At 44.2% G+C, this 21,018-nt stretch overlaps 1 protein-coding gene across 1 annotated transcript in view; it reads right to left on the bottom strand.

Annotated features, from left to right (window-relative positions):
• Nucleotides 1-726: 726 nt before the first annotated feature.
• Nucleotides 727-21,018, bottom strand: part of Bfar (bifunctional apoptosis regulator) — a 31,676-nt gene continuing 11,384 nt past the window's right edge. Inside the window, exons 2-8 of the mRNA XM_005350341.3 lie at nt 18,050-18,385; nt 14,894-15,098; nt 13,513-13,682; nt 10,140-10,284; nt 6,638-6,811; nt 4,495-4,697; nt 727-1,538 (exon numbers count right to left, since the gene is read on the bottom strand). Of these exons, the coding sequence (XP_005350398.1) occupies nt 1,346-1,538; nt 4,495-4,697; nt 6,638-6,811; nt 10,140-10,284; nt 13,513-13,682; nt 14,894-15,098; nt 18,050-18,312 (1,353 nt within the window). The 5' untranslated portion in view covers nt 18,313-18,385 and the 3' untranslated portion in view covers nt 727-1,345. The remainder of the gene's footprint in view (nt 1,539-4,494; nt 4,698-6,637; nt 6,812-10,139; nt 10,285-13,512; nt 13,683-14,893; nt 15,099-18,049; nt 18,386-21,018) is intronic.

Below are 21,018 nucleotides of genomic sequence, written 5' to 3'. Positions count from 1 at the left end.
CCATATTTATGATGGCAGCACTTGGTATAATGTACCCACTGCTAAACTTCAGGACCATAAAGATTATACATTATACGGTGCGAGAGCAGCTTACAAATGTTTCCTTGAGGAGATGATACTGCATCCTGCACCCCAGCAGTGCTCTCAGTCACTCGACTGGCTCAGTCTGATGGGTGTCCCATCAGCTGTCATCACAGAAAGGAAAATTAATTCCCAATGACCACAACAGGAAACAAGACAGCTAGCCATCACTCTCTCGGCCTGAAGCTTTCTCTAGGTTTACTCTGAAGCCTGCCAACTCCTCAGTTAAGAAACTGATTGAGATACCCACAGAAACAGCTGACCTGAGCTAATGGGAGCTCAGACTCTAGCCTGACAGCGTAGGACCCTGCATAGGACCAAACTAGGCCCTCTGAATGTAGGTGACAGTTGTATGGCTGGGGCAGCCTGAGGAGCCACTGGCAGTGGGGCCAGGATTTATCCTTACTGCTTGAGTTGGCGTTTTGGAACCCATTCTCTTTGGAAGGATACCTTGCTCAGCCTAGACATAGTGGGGAAGGCCTTGACCTGCCTAGACTTTGGGGACTCTTCATGGGAAGCCTTACCCTCTCTGAGAGTAGATGGAGGTTGGCTTCAGGGAGAAGGTGGTGGAAGCAGGAGGAGGGGAAGGAGTGGGAACTGGGATTGGTATGTAAAATTTCAATTAAATAAAAAAAAAAAAAGCTGAATTCTGGGTTTTCCTTTGTATTTTGTATATGTAACTATGCTTATGACCAAATCCTATCCTTGTTTTCCTAAACTTGGCCCCAACAGGCCTGGTTTGGGGAGCTTGTCAGTCCATGAGGTTAAGGCTAGTAGACCATGGTGGCCTTCTTCTTTTTGTTGCTGTTGTTGTTGTTGTTTTCAAAATAGGGTTTCGTTGTAGCCCTGGCAGTTCCGGAAATCATTCTGTAGACCACTCTAGCCTTGAACTCAGAGATCCATCTGCCTCTGCCCCGCAAGTGCTGGGATAAAGGCGTGCGCCACCTCGTCCAGCCTGTGGTGGTCTTCTGACATGTCACTCCACATTGGGTCCAAGACCATCATTCCTGATAGCCATAGTAGTCCGGGCCTCCCAAGTCCCTGTAAGAAGAGTGGCTGGCTGTTGGCCGCAGAATCTCACCTGACCTGGGTAGTAGTCAGCTGCCAAGGTGCAGGAGACAGAGGAAGAAGGGACCTGGCTGAAGCCTTGACACACAGAAGCAGCACCTTGCTTTACCATGGTAGAAATGAAGCCCCTGCTTCTTTGACTGTCATAGCTTGGACATCAGGGAGACTCACAGGTTCTCCTGGACCTTGCTGCTGGTCATAACACTTGGGTTTCCAGCCGCCGGACTTCCTTGACCACCAGGTCAATGTTAATAATCGGGCTGAAGTAGAGAGCCCAGTAAAACAGACAGCTGCAGACAAACTGTGGAATGAGAGGCCAGAACATGACCATGAAGAGCCCCTGCGTAGACACTTTCCAGAAATGGCTCCACATCCTTTGGGGCACAGTCCTGAAAAGAAGAGAAGAGTGGTGGGCGGGCTTGGACATGCTGGGGTACTGAGGTCTGCCCCGTCATCTGTTCCCACACTGCCTTACCAGTCGACAGCTCCCAGCACAAGTCCCCGTGGATGTTCTCTGGGCACACGGGTACAGCCTCAGCTCTACCTGCTTTGTGGTACCCCCCCCCCCAGACAAAGTTTCATATAGCTCAAGCTGGGCTCAAACTTGCTACGTGCCTGAGGATGACCTTGAACTTCTTATCTTTCTGCCTCCTGAAGGCTGGGATCGCAGGCACCACATCCTGTGCTGGGGACAGAGCACGAGTATGGATACACACATTCTCTAAATGAATAAATGACACATGAGAGAGTCTTACAACTATTTACAAGGTTAGGAATCCTGTGACCGATGGGATACCAATATGAAACTGTGTGGTGGCCTGTCTGCCTGGAACAGTCTTCCTAAAACAACTGGAATTGCTTTGGCGGTGCCTGCTTTGTCTATCTGGAGGAACGTGAGTGTGTGTTCTACAACCAAGCTATACTTCCAGCCCCTCCCCCCTGCATTTTCCCCATGTGGTTTGATTTGGACACATGCTTCATCTTGAGCTTGGCCATGAAAACCTAGCACACTCCTGCAGTGTGACATGTGGGGTAGGCACATGACTCAAGCTGGACTGACCAGAGTAAAGGCTATTTCAAGTGTTACAGGAAAAGAAGTACTTGTTTTCTCTTGGCCTTGCTAGGCAAGTTTTGGGGCAGCCATAGGCCATGAGGTGCAAGAAGAGCTGAGTAGCACAGGGAAGGGCAGCCTATGGTCAAGGAGGCCCTTAGGGAGGCAGGCCTGAGGAAGAGTATTTGGGTCTCTGGGTCCAAAACATGCTTTTTACTCTGGGTGGGCATTTCTTTTGTATTAAATTCAGATTCTTGCAACTTGCCACCGAGATCTACTCAACGACCAAACTCTCATCCTACATTAATCTAGGGAAGTTATTATTGTCCCAAGTGCTGGCCAAACAGAACTAGAACTACAGAACTCCGCAGGACGCCTCCCTGGCCTTTACTAGACTGCTCTTATTCTATGGACACTCCACTCTTCCTTCACTTATCCCTCAATTATTAAAGTCCTTCAAACCTCTCCCAGACATTAGCTGGTTTCTTATCAAATAGGAATGAGATATGATGCTACACACACACACACTCACGAGCAAAAACAAAAAAAAAATTAGCACTTGCAAAGCCTGGTGGCACATACCTTTAATCCCAGTCCTTAGGAGACAGAGGCAGACAGATCTTTAGGAGCTTGGTCTACACAGTGAGTTCCAGGCTAGATAGAGCCACAAAGCAAGGGTCTCAAAATAAAACCAATGACCACAAAGAGCCAGGCATAATAGTGCATGCTTATAGTCCCAGCTACTTAGAACTCTGAGGCAGGAGATAACCAGGTTGAGGCAATAGTATATGTTTGTGTTTTGCGTGTATGCATGTCAGAACTTAGTTACAGACAGATGCTAGCTGCCATGTGGGTGATGGGAATTGAACCCAGGCCCTCAGGAAGAGCAGTCAGTGCTCTTAACAGCTGGGCCACCTCTTCAGCCCTCCTATAGGGCAATCTTAAAAAAAAAAAATAAATAAAAATAAAGGCCTTTTCTCAAATGACGTTCCATCATCTCTAGCTTGCACCAAGTTGACAAAAAATTAGTGAGCATGGAGTCCACATTGTTCTGAGTGCCTGGACACTAAGTATGCACTATTGTGCTGGCTCTTTGTTTTGTTTAGTTTTTAGGTTTTTATTTTTATGTAGTTATTCTTTTATTTTGAGACAGGGTACCACTTTGTAGCTGTCTAGCATGGAACTCACAATGTGGATCTGTCTGCCTTTGTCTCCCAAGGACTGGGATTAAAGGTGTGTGCTAAAGCCGGGCGATGGTGGCGCACGCCTTTAATCCCAGCACTCGGGAGGCAGAGGCAGGCGGATCTCTGTGAGTTCGAGACCAGCCTGGTCTACAGAGCTAGTTCCAGGACAGGCTCCAAAGCCACAGAGAAACCCTGCCTCGAAAAACAAAAAAAAAAACAAAAACAAAAAAAACAAAAATAAAGGTGTGTGCTACCAAGCTGGGCTTCCTTATGGTGTTTTAGCATAACAATAGAATGATTGTTCTTCAGGCTGATAAGGGAGGGGGGGGACTTGATGAGGGTGGGGGAGGGAAATGGGAGGCATTGGCGGGGAGGAGGCAGAAATCTTTAATAAATAAATAAATTAAAAATAAAAAAAAAGAAACCTAACGAAGACAGACCCAATTTCTAACAAAATAAAACAAAGAAACCAAAAAAAAAAAAAAAAATCAGGAACAAAACCAAACCACTATGCATAATGTAGTCTATTACTATACATAGATAACTTTCTTATTTTCTGCTTAAGGAGTATTTGTGAAACCAGAGCCTGAATAGTCTAGATAGAATTTTTTTTTTTTTTTTGGTTTTTTTCGAGACAGGGTTTCTCTGTGGCTTTGGAGCCTGTCCTGGAACTAGCTCTGTAGACCAGGCTGATCTCGAACTCACAGAGATCCGCCTGCCTCTGCCTCCCGAGTGCTGGGATTAAAGGCGTGCGCCACCACTGCCCGGCTAGATAGAATTTTGTTAGACCTATTTTTATTTATTTACTTAAATTATGTGTATATGTATGGGTTTCTGTACATGAAGGCAATACCCTCAGAGGCCGGAAGAGGATGTCAGATTCCCTGGAGCTGGAATGGCAGGCAGTTGTAGGTGCCCGATGTGGGTGCTGGGGACTGATCTCCAATCCTCTCCAAGAGCAGCACTTGTTCTGAATTGCTGAGCCATCTCTCTCCAGCACAGAATCACCCCCGACTCCAAGTCCAAAAAACACTTTAAAGGGGATCTTCATCATTGGTGTCTCTTTACTACCCCTGTTATTCCAACCATCTCCCACAGGAAGGCACTTACTTCAGCTCACTTCTGGACCAGATCTTCCAAAAAGAGAACAACTCCAGAACAGACAGCAGCATGGCGTTGACGATAAGGAAGCGTGATGTCCAGTAGTGAACCTCCAGCCAGTCCCAGGCAAACTCTGCAATCAGCTGGTACGGCAGGAAGGAGTACTTGACAAGGAATTCTCGCCATTGCCTCCACGTGGGCTCCCTCAGGTCCTTGAAGAACAGAGTCTCAATCACAGGACTGACTTACACAAGTCAACTCGTACATCCCTTTAACAATCTAAGTTTTTTTCAGACAGTATCTTGTCATATAGCTCTAGTTGGCCTTGAACTCAAATTTTTTTTCCTGCTTCAGTTCAGAGCTCTAGGATTAAAAGCATATGTATGGCTTAAAATAGAGTATTAGTCTATCAATCTCACTTGTAATATTTCCTTTTAGAATAGATGAAGATGGGGCTAGAAAAAAGGCTCATTGCTCATAGAAAAATGGCTATGGCTCCAAGCACAAGAGCCAGAGTTTGAATCTTTCATATTTCATAAAAGCCAGGTATGGAGCCAAGCACTGATGGCGAAGGTCTTTCATCTCAGCACTCCTTCACGGTGACAGAGGTCACTGAATCTCAAAACACAAAAAAGCAAAAAATAAATAAATAAATAAATAAATAAATAAATAAATTCTTTTTCCTTCCTTCCTTTCTTTTCGAGACAAGGGTTTCTCTGTGTAGCCCTGGCTATACTGACTGAAACTTGCTCTACAGACCAGGCCGGCCTCCAACTCACAAATTCCACCTGCCTCTGCCTTCCGACTGTTGGGATTAAAGGCGTGCAACCACCACTGCCCAGTCAAGAAAACGATCTCTTGATACTTTCACTTTTAATTCCGTTTTAACAGACAAAAATTTAGCTTGATGAACAGTCAAGGGCTACTGGTGCTTATGGAAACACAAAATTTCACAGCTTCTCTGTAAAAGCTGGCAGTGGTGGCGCATGACTTTAATTCCAGCACCTGGGGGCAGAGGCAGGCGGATCTCTGTGAGTTCGAGGCCAGCCTGGTATATAAGAGCTAGTTCCAGGACAGGCCCACACCTACAGAGAAACCCTATCTTGAAGAAACAAACAAAAAAAACAAAAAACAAAAAACAAAAAAAAAAGCTGGAAACTGGGTGATTAGAGGAATATCCCATAAAGCACAATTTCAACTCTATTCAAGACCAAGATCAGTAAGCAGGAACTTGATTGCTATGTTTAAAGGAGCTTGTGGAGACGTGGGAATTCAGCTTTAGCCGGGTTAGAGAGGTCCTGAGTTCAGTTCCCAGCAACCACATGGTGGCTCACAACCATCTGTAATGAGATCTGGTGCCCTCTTCTGGCCTGCAGGCATACATGAGACAGAATACCGTGAATACTGTATACATAATAAATAAATAGATTAAAAAAAATTCTGCTTTAGCATTTATGGGTGTGGGTTACTAACCATGATTCCTATACGTATGACAGTTTTTGAAAAAGACAGACTATAAGAATTAATTAATCCAACAGTAGCAAAGCAAAGGACATTACTCTCAAATGACCAAGCAGAATCTGAGAAGCCATCCTAGTAAAAAGAGTCCTACAGGAATTGGGGAATGACCCATAATATGGAAAAAAAAAAAAAAAAAACTGGCTAGCCGGGCGGTGGTGGCGCACGCCTGTAATCCCAGCACTCGGGAGGCAGAGGCAGGCGGATCTCTGTGAGTTCAAGGCCAGCCTGGTCTACCAAGGGAGTTCCAGGACAGGCTCCAAAGCTACAGAGAAACCCTGTCTCGAAAAACCAAAAAAAAAAAAAAAAAAAAAAAAAACTGGCTAATGCCAGTAGTCATAATACCCTGGGTGTGGTCTTCAGGGAAGATCCAAACCATGCTTTGTAGTAGGCTAACTACTACCCTTCAGGGGTTCTGCCAAATTTGAAGTCTATACATCTAATCTCTTAGAATGCTCTGCACCTTCAATGACTTCTTTAGCAACAAAAGCAATGCTTTTTACAAAAAAATATTTCAAGACTAAAAGGGTCATGCACTACTTACAAGCTACCAAAAGGCTGGGGTACTGTCTCCAGTTCTGTATGACATGGAGGTAGGGTAGAATTATCTTTTCCAGGAAACATTTAGACCTACCAGAAGCTTGGTGAGGATGTCTTCCCCAGAGTTGTCTTCTTTCAAGGGGCAGATGGTATGGATGAAGGGTAAGAAGGAGTCTGTGTAGTCAAACAGGTACAGGTACAGCAAGCCAAGCCTTGGGGAGCTCTTGAGGGCATATAGCAAGAAGAGAGACCTGCCTGGGTTCACAGCCTGCAGAGGACAAGACAGAACCATATTACATACATGGTGGCCAGCTCTTCATCTGCCCTCTTTCAATGTCCCACGATTTTTACCACTAATCTTTTGTGTGCTATAGAGTCCATTTGTTGGGGTATACTGTAAAAAGCTCCAGTCTTGCTGGGCATTATTGCACACAGCTCTAATTTCAGCAGGAAGCTAGAAAATCTGAGGCCAGCCTTGGTATCAGAACAAGTTCAAGGGTAAGCCACATGCCAAGCGTATTCCAAAATCCAGGAGGTTAGCTAAGTGTGACAGTGCATGTCTTTAAACCCAGCTTCAGGAGATTCATTGCCTTCTTCTGGCCCCTGAGGGCATTTGGCACACATACAGTACGCAGACATAGAAGCAGGCCATACATTCAAACACATTAAAAAAAAAAAAAAAAAAAGATTATGCTAGCAAGATATCTTAGTGCACAAAGGACTTGCCACCAAACCTGAAAACATCAGTTTGATCCCTGGGACTCAGATGGGAGGAGGAGAGATTTCCTTCCAGTATTTGTACACTGTCCTGACTTCCACATGTGTGCCACAGCAGCTGCATGCACGCACACGCACGCACACAGAAACAAATAAGCATAATAAAATATAAACAGTATTATTAGACACACCACAAGCCCGGTAGGGTGTTGAATACCTATCATCCTGGCACTTACAGAGAGGAGGTAGGTGGACTGTTCATTGATGTAGACTCCACCCTGTCTGTGATCATCACAAACAAAAACCGAAACCCAAAACAACAAACTGCACAAACTTCCAACTGAGGAACATTCTTCAAAAATTAGGATAAATTATAAAAAAAACTTAGGATAAATTTTGAAAAAAGTTAATTTTAGAAGTCAAATATGATATTGGGCAAATTGGCACATGCCTTTAAATCCCAGCAGTTGGAAGGTAGAGGCAGGCATATCTCTATGAGTGCAAGCCCAGCCAGGTCTACATAGTGAGCTCTAGAACAGCCAGGGTTACACGGTGAGATCCTGCCTCAAGCAAACAAACAAGAGTCAGGCATGGTGATTAAAGCACGTAATTCTAGTAATTGGGAGCCCGAGGCAGGCATGTCTAGACAACAGGGAGATTTTGCCTCAAATAAGTGTTTCTATCTGTTTGTCTAGCTGTTGATAGAGCAATCACTCAACCAACCATCTATCCATCTGCTGGGTATTGAACACAGCCCATGTAGGATTGTTAATATTCTATCACTAGTCTACCCCAGTGACTTCCTTATTCACACAGTCACTTTCTTTTTCAGTGGATATCTGTATGTCTGTGTCTATTATTTAACTGTTGCTAACGATGGGCACAAGTTTCTTCTGTGTGTCTGGAGGTGTTCTCCCCTTGTGCAGAGGTCACAGGTTGACAATGGTGACCTCTTCTATTACTTTCTTATTTTTGTGACACAGCTTCTCAGTGAACCTAGACCCTATCAATTTGGCTACACTGGCTAGCCAATAAAATTTTGGGATCCACCTGTTTCTGAGCCACCATGCCTTGTTTCTCCAAGGGTGCTGGGATCTGAACTCAGCTCATGTTTGCACAGAGAGCATGCTACCCACTGTGCAATCTCTTCAGACCCTTTGTTGACAGAGGTTTCTGTCCCACCTGGTCCCTTAGCCGTTCTGTCCCAAACAAACTCAGAGAGGTCTACCTTAATCATAAACTGGTTGGTCTATTAGCTCAGGCTTCTTATTAACTAATTCTGACATCTTAAATTATCATATAATTCTTGTCTATGTCAGCCACGAGGCTTGGTACCTTTTATCAGTGGGGCATTCTCATCGTCCTCTGTGTCTGGGTGATGACTGCAGACTCACAGCCTTTTTCCTCTTCCCAGAATTCTCCAGTTCTGGTCACCCCACCTACACTCCCTGCCTATGTACTAGCCAATCAGCGTTTTATTAAAACACCACAAGATCACTGTTCCACAGCAACCCTTAGATTGTTTTTTTTTTTTTTTTTTTTTTCTGTGTAGCCCTGGCTGTGCTGGAACTCCCTTTGCAGACCAGGTTGGTCTCAATTCAGAGATCCACCTGCCTGTCTCCCAAGTGCTGGGATTAAAGGCATGCACCACCACCTGGCTCCTTTAGGTTGTTTTTAATGTACTGTTATGATCAATTACATTCAATTTTCTTCCCCAATCAGACTTGGTGAAACATGTCTGTAATCCCAGCATTCAGGAGTCTGAGGCAGGGGAACAGGAAGTTCCGGGTCAATTTGGACTACAAAGACAGACTGTGTCTAAAAAACAAAACTTTTGTCTAAGAAACAAAAGCCAGCGCAGTTTACATTGGGATGTCATTAAACTGTTCTCTAGAAAGGCTCAATTCAGGAGCTACAAACAGGAATGGGCTTTTTCACGTTATATCAAGAATAGATAAAAGTTGGGACTGGAGAGGTGGCTTAGAGGTTAAGAGCACTGGATGCTCTTCCAGAGGATGTGGGTTCAATTCCCAGCACCCACACAGCAGCTCACAACTGTCTATAACTCCATTCTAGGGGATGTGGTTCCCTCATATGGACATACCTTTAGAAACAACACCAATTCATATAAAATAATAAATAAATTATAAAACAATAATTATATATATATATAAATAAAATGGGCTGGACAGTGGTGGTGCACACATTTAATCCCAGCACTTGGGAGGCAGAGGCGGGCAGATCTCTGTGAGTTCGAGGCCAGCCTGGTCTACAAGAGCTAGTTTCAGGACAGGCTCCAAAACCACAGAGAAACCCTTGTCTCAAGAAAAAGAAGAAGAAGGAGAAGGAGAAAAGAAGAAGGAGAAGAAGAAGAACACTCTATGTTTAAGAGTTACATGGTTTTGTCTCTTTCAATATGCATGTATGAATATCCCAGATATTTGCTCTTCAGTACAACATACATTACATTCTGTTTCTGAAGGAGAATCAACTGATATGGTCACAATGAAAATCAAGTTATCAAGCACAGTACGATGAAGCTGTGTATTATTTGTGACTGAATAATCCCACTCCTCTACATGTGCCATCAACAGTCATCTGTGTACGAGAGTGCAAACAGAAGAGCTGCTGCTGTCACCAGCAGGGAAGTCCAGGAAAGTAGAAACAACCATGCATCCTGTGAACACCACCCAGAGATTAGGGACAGAGGCCTGAGGCGGCCGTGTAGCACCCACTGCAGGAAGGTGACCCCGAGCACCACGGTATTTGTGACTTCAGTGTCTGAAATGCTTTTCTTCTTAATTTGCAGAGTGAGGAGGAAGATGACTGCTAGTCGTTTTCTATCATTTTTTCCCCCTCAGTTAAAAACAAGCGTTTACCTTGTACTCCCAGAGATTCTGGGGTGGCTTCACGCCCAGGGTTCTTACGCGCTCCAGCTCCAGGAGGACGGCTCTCCTGTGGCTACTGTTTTCTATGGCGTAAGGTGCTCTGGAAAATTCTTCCTCTGTCAAAGTTAAAAGCAACCTGGAGGGGTAAGACGTAGAAATGACTTGAGATTATAGACGGGATGTAGACCTTGCACGCTGAATTCTTTCTTAGTGTGCAAATATGTAGGCTTGCGTGGAAAGGCAGAATGTTAAATGCTGGCAGCAGTGCCCATGACTGCCAAGAGCAGTTTGTTTATTACCAGCCAGTCACCAGCAGGAAGTATTCCCACAAACTTGTCGCTATCTATTTAACTCTGCAGAGTAGCATTTGTATTCACTGTGCAGACCAAAAACTGGCTTCAAAATAAAGTGATTTGCCTTAAGCACATCAGGGTGCTTGTTTTGAAGTCTCCGATCTATCAGTTTCTTTTTTTTTTTTTTTTCGAGACAGGGTTTCTCCGTAGCTTTTTGGTTCCTGTCCTGGAACTAGGCTCTGTAGACCAGGCTGGTCTCAAACTCACAGAGATCCGCCTGCCTCTGCCTCCTGAGTGCTGGGATTAAAGGCGTGCGCCACTACTGCCTGGCTCGATCTATCAGTTTCTGATTCCTGTTGGCATATATTACTTTGTTTTTAAAGGGGAGTGTGTAGGAGAAAACTAGAAGAAAATCCAACTGAACAAGGTTCCATTAAGAGTGGTTGTTTTAGCTGGGCTTACTACTACACTTCTCTAATACTGGTGATTTGGAAGGCTGAAACAGAAGAATGGCTAAGACTGAGGCCAACTTGGGCAACATCAAGATCTCAATCTCAAAAACAAAAACAAAATAACCCCAACCAAAAAACACCGATTGTATTGGGATACTGATTCAACTTAACAAAAGTGATAAATCCTTTATTTATTTTCCTCATCAATAAACAATTATCTAGTGGCTAGAGAGACGGCTCAGCTCTTCCAGAGGACCTGGGTTCATTCCCAGCACTGATATGGTGGCTAATGACTATATGTAACTGCAGTCAAGGGGATCTGAATGCCATCTCCTGGCCTCTGAAGGTGCCAGATATAACCATGGTGCGTAGACAAAAAAGACACAAAAATCACACACACATAAAAATAACAACTGTAAAACCACTATCTAAGAAAGCAAATGAGAAAACAAGACAAAATGTAAAAAAAACCAAACAAACCCCAATAACCTATTTCTATAATGACTCAGTACTAAAACATCCTTGTATAGTGGGAATAGAGTTAAAAAGCTGGGTTCCTTACACAGGAGACTAAGGCAGGAGAAGTGAACACTCAAGGTCATTCAGGAAAACACTGTGAAATCTGTCTTAGATAAACAAAAGCAAATCAAAACCCCAACAACACATTCATATAACTGTACAAACATAAAAAAGCCAGGCAGGGCTGAGGAGAGTTTCAATGGTAGAGAGAGGAGCTGGCATGTTCAAAGCCCTATGTGATCCCCAGAGGACACCCTGACAAGATAACACTCAGATTTAGAAAGATATCTAATAAGATTATTTTTTTGAGACAGGGTGTGATGTATAGCTCAGGATGATCTTGAACTCTGACCGTCCTACCCTCATCTTCCATGTGCTAGGATAGTAACTGTGTGCCACCATGCTAAGTTATGTCTATATTAACAGCAATATTCTGAGAAGAGTAGCAACATAAAGAAACGCACTTTTGATGTCATAATGTCTTACATTATGTTTTAAAAATAATGCTCCTCCATAATAAGGAGTAATATAGAAATTCAAGTATCACTGATATGAAGTGGAAAGCAGTCCGTCAATGTCTTTGAAAAGTAAGCACAGATTGACCCTGTGATGTGGACATTCTTCTCCACGAGCTCCCAGAATACAAAGCCTTGTGTTTGAGTGATCTTAGAGCACTCTTGAGAACAGCCACACACGGAACAACGCAAATGCCCAATAAGTGAAGAACTGACAATCTGGTCTAACCATCCATACAAGGATGTTTTACAGACACAGGTACTGGTGGATGCTTTTTTTTTTTTTTTTTGGTTTTTCGAGACAGGGTTTCTCTGTGGCTTTGGAGCCTGTCCTGGAACTAGCTCTGTAGACCAGGCTGGTCTCAAATGGTGGATGCTTTTTTCATGTGTGAAATTATGCCAAGTGAAAAAACTACACACAAAAAGTTTTTACATATTTCATGACTACATTAATATGCAAGAACTATGGCAAATACGTTTCTGGATAAGATAACTGGTATCTGTCGAGGGAGAAAGGAGTGAGGATGGACCAGTAAAGGGAAGAATCTTCTTTTGGGAGTCAGGAAACTGTTCTAAAGGTAGACCAGTTGTACGTCTCTGTGAAGACATCAGAAAGCCATGTTTGCTGTGGAATAATAAGATGTGTGACTTTTTTTATGCTGTGAAACATTTGTTTAACAGTGTTCTTTTATGTTGCATTTGTTTAGCTCGGTGAAGTTGCATTACTTACCTGTCTAAAACACCTGATTGGGCTACTAAAGAGCTGGACGGCCAATAGCAAGGCAGGATGAAAGGATAGGCGGGGCTGGCAGGCAGACTGAATACATAAGAGAGACCTAGGAGTGAAGGAAGGAGAAGAGAGGACTCCAGGGGCCAGTCACTTTAGTTACAGTTTCAGCCACGGAGTAAGAATAAAGAAAGGTATAGAGAAAGATAAAGCCCAGAGACAAAAGGCAGATGGAATAATTTAAGATAAGAGGGCTAAGCCGGGCGATGGTGGCGCACGCCTTTAATCCCAGCACTCGGGAGGCAGAGGCAGGTGGATCTCTGTGAGTTCGAGACCAGCCTGGTCTACAGAGCTAGTTCCAGGACAGGCTCCAAAGCCACAGAGAAATCCTGTCTCGAAAAACAAAAAAAAAAAAAAAAAAAAAAAAAAAAAAAAAAAAAAAAAAAAAGGCTAGAATAAGACAAGCTAAGGTTGGGCACTCATAAGAAAGAATAAGACTCTGTCTGATTTGGGAGCTGGGTAGTGGGGGCCCCAAAAGAGCAAAAATGTCAAAGAGTAAAAAAAAAAAAAAAAACAACAAAAAACAAACAAAAAAACCAAAACCTTGTTTATACACTTCTACAAGGATTTGTGGCAGATAAAATGTATATTAATAAAGTTACCTACGAGCATGTCTGTTGTGCCAGAGGTATTCAGTTTTTGTTTGTTTTGTTTTTGACAAGGTTTCTTTAAGTAGCCCTGCTGGCTAACTTGCTAGGTACACCAGGTTGGGTTCAAACTCCCAGAGATTCTACCTGCCTCTGGGATTGAAGGCAGGCACCACCATACCTGGTCTGGAGTGGTAGATTTCCCCCTTACCTTCCATTTACTCTTTCAGATAAGAATCTTTCTCTGTAAAGAGAGGCCCAAGGGCCCAGCTGTTCTAACCAGAGGACAACTTCTTCTGCTGTCCATTTGGCTACAGCCTTGTGCACCAGGAGGCCATGCTCAGACTCTCTGCTGCGCCAGTGATACACAAGCAGGACGACCTGAAAGGAGACAGGCTGTCACAAGTGGGAAAGCCAGTTTCTGAGGGTGTGAGTCTGAGAAACAATACTAAGTCTATACAGGAAAGGAAGGAGCCTCACAGTGAAGTGAGGACACAATGTCTTCAGAGGCAGTTTACCTCATGGCTGGGTAGAGATCTGAAGAGGGGAGACAGCAGACAGCCGAGGAACAGTTGTGCTCCTGACCCCACCAGCTCACATGCCTTTTCTACAGGGAAACCTTTTAGGATTGCAATAAGTCTTTGCACTGGCAGCAATGTGCGTGCTCTTAAGAGTCTAACATTAGCACAGATTTGTTTTCTCAGTCTTCTTCTGCTCCTCTCCTCAATTCTTTTCATTTTTTAAAATTTATTTAAATTATTTTATATGCATTGGTGTGAAGGTGGCAGATACCCTGGAACTGGAGCTACAGATAGTTATGAGCTGCCATGTGGGTGCTGGAAATTGAACCCAGGTCCTCTGGAAGAGCAACCAGTGCTCTCAGTGAGTCATCTCTCTGGTCCTACCCTTTCCTCAGTTCTAAAATGAGGTTCATCATGATGTCACTCACTGCACAGGTCAGGAGGAGGACAGAGTTAACACTTAAAGACAACTATGGTCTAGTCTCTGCTACTTGTGGGGCCCAGGACAGCTTGGCCACACATGATAGGGCCCAGGCCACATGGGCTGCAATAGCAGGCAGCACCAGGTTCCAGGGAAGACCATAAGCTGACACCACCCAGTAACAGACCATCCAAAAAAAATTCCTAACATTCTAACCATTGTAGATAGGATCACCTGCCAGCACACACCCATCGCTTTTCACAAGAACACCCCTAGACAAGTGTTGGCCAATCAGGGGTCCTAAGCCTTAGAAATCCCTCATCCCTACCTCTGCTACTATAAAAACCCAACCCCAATTAAGCTCGGGGCTCTCTGATCACTTCAATACATTGGACACACAGAGAGTCCGAGTTTGCAAACTTGTACAGAATAAAGGCTCTTTGCTTTTACATACAGGGCTCAGTTTCCTAGTTGGTTTGGGGGACTCGGCGATCTGGCGTACCTTACTAACATAACGATCTGGCGTACCTTACAAACATAAAATACCATTCTGATGAGTCACACCGTCAGCTGTTTCAGAGCTATCAGAAGAACTGACTTCAGAGCTAATTGTGGGTGGCACAGGGCTCAGATTACACAGACAAACTTACTGCCACACCAGTCAAAGCAGTGAGTACTCCGGAGAAGAATCCCCCTCCTCTCTGCTGATTCACTCGCCCTGTGCTGGCAGTTACAGGACTCTGATCACTCCCGTATTTTTGAAAGGCTGCAAGACTTTGAACTATGTCATTATTCTGCTTAATGTCTTCAATTCGCATTCTAATGGCATCAGGAAATAACTTTTCAATGGCATCCCTGTGGAGAAAAGAGAAATCATAGGACAGATGTTTGATAAAACACAGCATTCAGAAACCACACCAACTAATACAAACATTTCATAATCTACATACGTGCCTAGGAGAGAAGCAAAGAGTTCTGCTTTATGATAAAAGCAAAAATGGAAGAGCAATCTATGTGTCCACCATTAAGGAAACAGCCAAATGAAATAATTACATCAAATTTGAACCTAAGGCCTCATATATAGTATCAATGTGCTTCACCACTGAGCTACAGCCTAGCCCTTGAAGTAGGTCCCACTTGTATTGCTAGGTGTAGTGTGCACACCTTTAATCCCAATACTCTAGGAGCAGAACTGGTCTACACAGGAAGTTCCAGGATAGCCTGGTACTTAAGTGCACGCTCGTGTTCGATGTGTGTCTGGGTGTGGTCATGCTTACGTGGAGGTTAGACGACAACTTTCTATCATAGAACTCTGGTCATCATGTTTGAGTGGCAGGTGCTATTAGCTGCTGGGCCTGAAATACAATACTGAATTCTTATAGTAGAATACTACATATTTTTATAAATGTACCTACTGGGGTCACTCTGTATCAAGTTGGATAATTTAGGACATAATGTTGGATGAGAACAGTATACTGCAGTGCTGGACTGATAAAATAACACTGATGTGAGAAAATACTAGCATTTTTCTGTCAGCACATATATTCAAAAGTATTTGTTCTTATTTTTTGAAAGAGGGTCTTGAATTCCCCACATAGTAGAAGATGATTGAACTTCTGAATTCCCTTCCTGTACCTGCACGCCCTGCTTCAAATGGCACTGTTTTTTTTTTTTGTTTTGTTTTGTTTTTTTGTTTTTCAAGATAGGGTTTCTCTGTGGCTTTGGAGCCTGTCCTGGAACTAGCTCTTGTAGACCAGGCTGGTCTCGAACTCACAGAGATCCGCCTGCCTCTGCCTCCCGAGTGCTGGGATTACAGGCGTGTGCCACCACTGCCCGGCAGATTTACTCATTTCATGTATGGGTATGTGCCTGAGTATATGTCTGGGCACCATCCCTGAGCTGGAGTTACAGGCGTTGTGAGGTACCATGTGGGTGCTGGGAACCGAACAAGGTCCTCTGAAGCAGCAGCAAGGACTCTAAGCTCCTGAGTTTTCTTTCTAGCCCTCTTCAAAAAGTCTTACAAATCTGAATGAAATCACAACTAAGTCCTAACTGAGGGTTCTGAGGGGAGGAGAGTGTAATGGTTTGTCCTGTCCCTTTAAGAGACAAGCTGATCTTCAGCTTCTAGTCTGAGTCCCCCAGAGAGGTAGCTGCTGCTATAGCTCTTCTCCCCACCCTCTGTTTCTCTTTTTCTCTCTCTCTGCCCCTCTTTCTGCTCTCCTCCTTTTTCCCCTCCATAACCCACTAAATAAATATCCAAACCCACTCTGCACGGTGTGCCTATTTCTCTGTCTCTTGCTTGCCATGTGGCTCCCTACCCGGGACCAGCTGCCTATGGAGACCTGCAGCGTGGGACTGGCTGCCCCTTCAAGGTCTCTCACCCACCACACAGCTCCCTGCCTGGGACTTGCTGCCCCTCGTAGCCCACTGCAGCCACTTGGAGAACTGTGCCATCCCTGCCTGGGGCTAGCTGCTCTTGGGACCCAAAGCCTGCTGCAGCCACTTGGGGACCTGCAGCATTTTTTACTTAAACCATAATAGAGAGGTCTTTAGCTTGATCATGAATTTCGAATCTTAATAAGATAATACAAGCCATAATCTAGACATGGCCATTAATGGTTATAGCATCAGCACTCAGGAGACCAAATAGAGTAGTTACCATGGTTCTGAGGCCAGCCTGGGATACAGAGTGAGACCTTGTTTCAAAGAGTCAACGAAGCCGGGCGATGGTGGCACACGCCTTTAATCCCAGCACTCGGGAGGCAGAGACAGGCGGATCACTGTGAGTTCGAGACCAGCCTGGTCTACAGAGCTAGTTCCAGGACAGGCTTCAAAGCCACAGAGAAACCCTGTCTCGAAAAACCAAAAAAAAAACAAAAAAACAAAAAAAAAAGAGTCAACAAAGCAGAGGCAGGAGGATCTCTGTGAGTTGGAGGCCAGCCTGGTCTACAAGAGCTAATTCCAGGACAGGCTCCAAAGCTACAGAGAAACCCTGTCTCAAAACAAACAAACAGTCAAAGAAAATTAAAATTATATGAATGTATATGAATGTACTACTTATGCTATTATGATAAAGATTAGTTTACAGAAATGGAAAATGAAGTTCAGTTGGAAACAGTGTGCTATAGTTACTTTTTGACAGAAGTGTTAATTTTCTTTTCTTTTCTTTTTTTTTTTTTTTAAAGAAATCTAGGGGGCTGGAGAGATGGCTCAGCAGTTAAGAGCACTGACTGCTCCTCCAGAGGACCTGGGTTCAATTCCCACCACTCACATGGCAGCTCAAAACTATAAATCCTAGATCTGACACTTCATACAGACACACATGCCAGCAAAACACCAATTTTTATTTTAAAATAAAAATTAAAAAAACAAATTTCTTTGTAATTAAATTTTTTTTGAGAATTTTATATATGAATACTCAATTTACATCATTTTCACCTTCCCTTCCTCTCCAGTTCCTCCCCTTAAAATTAATAACTTCTGACAGGTGGTGGTGGTGGTGCATGCCTTTAATCCCAGCACTTAGAAGGCAGAGGCAGTCACTAATTGTTCTTGATCCAAGGGTAGGTAGGACTTCAGAAATCTCCCCAACCACACTGGCATGTCAACTGTCAGGTGGCCATGTGCTTATTCAGGTCTTGTTTAGACAAAAAGGTTTCAGATTCAAGCCGGTCTATGGAGGCAGAGGCAGGCGGGTCTCTGTAAGTTTGAGATCAGCCTGGTTTACAGAGTTGAGTTCCAGGACAGCCACGGCGACACAGAGAAACCGTATGGTACATCCATGTTTCCAACAGCACACAGGTTACCTGAGGAGAATGTTGACTTTGGGGAAACCTTCCCATTTTTCTCTGCATTCTGGACACTCTGTCTTCTTTGAAGACATCCACCATAAAGCTAGGCAGTGCCGGCAGAAGCTGTGGCCACAGTTCAAGGTGGTGGGGTTAACCAGGGTGTCGTAACAGCAAGGGCAGGAAAACTCACTAACAGAAATCTGAGGGCCGGTGCTTCTGACAGGACTTTCTTCCTCCTGCCCTGTTATGTTCAGGTCATTTTTCTGAGGCTCCTCCATCTCTCAGTAAATTCTGGGATCCACACATATAGAAACTTTCAGAATCAGGACATCGCTATAATGCATCATAAGTCTAGAGGAGGAAGCAATAGAACAGGATGAATAGTGGTTGTGGAAGATGCTGCCATTCGATTATACTTCTCCCTCTCTCTTTTTATTTTAGGGTGGGGGGAGGGTGTGGGGCGAGGGTCCTAATATCCAGGCTGGCTTCAAACTCCAGATCCTCCTGCTTCAACAAACTCCAAGATGCTAAGAGCAGAGGTATGCACCCCATACCTGGTTTCTGGGATGCTGGGGACTTCATACATGATAGACAGAAACTCTACCAGCTGAGCTGTTGTTTCCAGCCCCTAGCGTGCTAAGCTTTAGCCAATGAAGGCATTCTAGACAAGAGTTTTTACCACTGAGCTATACCCCAGCCCTAGAGTTCTGATTTTTGGTTGTGAGCCTAGCCTTTAATGGCTGAGCCATCCCTCCAAGCCTAGAGTTCTGATATTTATTTATTTGTTTGTTTGTTTATTTATTTATTTTGGTTTTTCGAGACAGGGTTTCTCTGTGGTTTTGGAGCCTGTCCTGGAACTAGCTCTGTAGACCAGGCTGGTCTCAAACTCACAGAGATCCGCCTGCCTCTGCCTCCCGAGTGCTGGGATTAAAGGCATGCGCCACCACCGCCCAGCTAGAGTTCTGATTTTTAATGTGACAAATTTAATTAATAAGATTTTACATTCAATAAACCATCAGCAAAAAGATATTCACCACATTTTGCATGGTGGTACATACCTATAATCTCAGCACTCGAGAAGTGGAGACAGGAGGATCAACAGTTCAGGATTAAAGGCTGGAGAGATAGCTCAGTGGTTAAGAACACTGGCTGCCCTTCCAGAGGGCCTGAGTTCATTTACCAGCATGGTTTATAGACATCTATAGTAGGATCTGATGCCCTTTTCTGTTATGTAGGCATACACACAAGTAGAGCATTCGCACATAAAACATATAAATAAATCTTAAAAGATATTTAAAGAAAGAAAATAAATTAAACTTAAGGGGAAAGGAAAATGGCTTGACCATTAAAGCGCTTGCCATGTAAGCATGAATATCTGAGCTTGGAGCCTCTGCACCAACGGAAATCTGGGCACAGTGGTGTTTAGGTTTGTAATCCCACCACCAGGGAACAAAGACAAGAGGGATCCCTGGGCCTCCCTGCCCAAGGAGTTGATTTCCAGGCAAGTCCCTGATCCAAAAAATTGGGTGGACATCTTGATGGGAACTACGTAACATTGGGGGGGTTTTGCCTTTGTCTTTGTAAACCGTAATTTGTTGCCATTTTCTGGGAAGACCAGAATGGATCTGGACAGAGTTCATCATCCTGGCCAGAATTTAATTAAAGTTTCCTTCAAATTTGTCTCAAAATTGTGGTAGTGATCTTATCCTCACCCAGTAGAACTAACAGTGTCTTCAACCCAATCCCCTCCCCTTCTTACGTCACTCGTGTCACTAGCAGAGCTCTCATTTTGTCTCCAGACCAGGGCTCATCTCTCTTGCCTCTCCCAACACCCTTAAGTTCTTTTAAAGCTGGACTTAAGCCGGGCGGTGGTGGTGCACACCTTTAATCCCAGCACTTGGGAGGCAGAGGCAGGCGGATCTCTGTGAGTTCGAGGCCAGCCTGGTCTACATGAGCTAGTTCCAGGACAGGAACTAAAAAGCTACAGAGAAACCCTGTCTCGGGGGAAAAAAAAAAAAAAAAAGCAAAAAGCTGGACTTAATTTAAAACAATCACTACTGATTGCTCCTGACTTGTGTGTGGGTGCTTATGTTACGGTGCATGTGTGGTAGTCTGAAAACAACTTTGTGGCATTGATTCTTTCTTCTCACTTTGCATGTTTCTGGGGGTTAAGCACAGGTTGCCAGGCCTACTGCCCAAGCAATTTTACCAGCTGAGCTGTTTCTTGCAGGCTCCTGAAGAACCAAGTCTGGTGGTTCACATCTGCAATCCTAGTCCTGGGAAGCTGAGCCAAGAGGACTGCTGCTCTTTCAAGGCTAGCCTCGTCTGCAGATTGAGACCATTTAAGCCTGCCCCTACCTTCCCAAAATGAAAACTGGAGCTATCCCCAGTTCTGTGGAGGGGTTTGTTTTAGGCATGGTATATGCTCATTGACTGAGGCTCCCTCTCCTCAAGTATCTGAGGCTTTGTCTGCTATCTGTTGTTTCAGGAGCACTCCATCTGCCATCTTGTTGCCAGTTCTGAGAACGTACTGGTTGGTGGTTACTTCATCCTGTGGCTATGCCTTCAGGGTATGGGGCATGAAGGCAAGGAAACGGTGGTAAAACTGACAGATGACAAGTTCTATCTATGGCCATTTGATTTCATTGCTTCTAGGACCACAGACAGTAAGGGAGACCATCACGGAAGGGGTGTGTTGAAGATTAAAGTTTACTTCAGGTTATATAGGACACAGACAAAGCAAGCTCTGTCACTGAGACATGGTCTCTCTCTGTAGCTCAGGCTGACCCTGAAGTGATGGCAATCCTCCTATCTCAGCCTCCCAAGTGGTGAATTATAGGCCTTGCCACCATGACCAACTTAATGCAATAATTTAAGTAAATTTACCAAGTAAGAAATCATTTAATCTAGGTTTAAGAATGTTTATGGGGCCGGGCGATGGTGGCGCACGCCTTTAATCCCAGCACTCGGGAGGCAGAGGCAGG

Source organism: Microtus ochrogaster, chromosome 7 (assembly GCF_000317375.1).
Source record: "Microtus ochrogaster isolate Prairie Vole_2 chromosome 7, MicOch1.0, whole genome shotgun sequence".
Taxonomy (NCBI): Eukaryota; Metazoa; Chordata; class Mammalia; order Rodentia; family Cricetidae; genus Microtus; species Microtus ochrogaster.
Note: the sequence above shows the minus strand (reverse complement) of the source record. Positions and strands in the feature narration are given on the sequence as shown.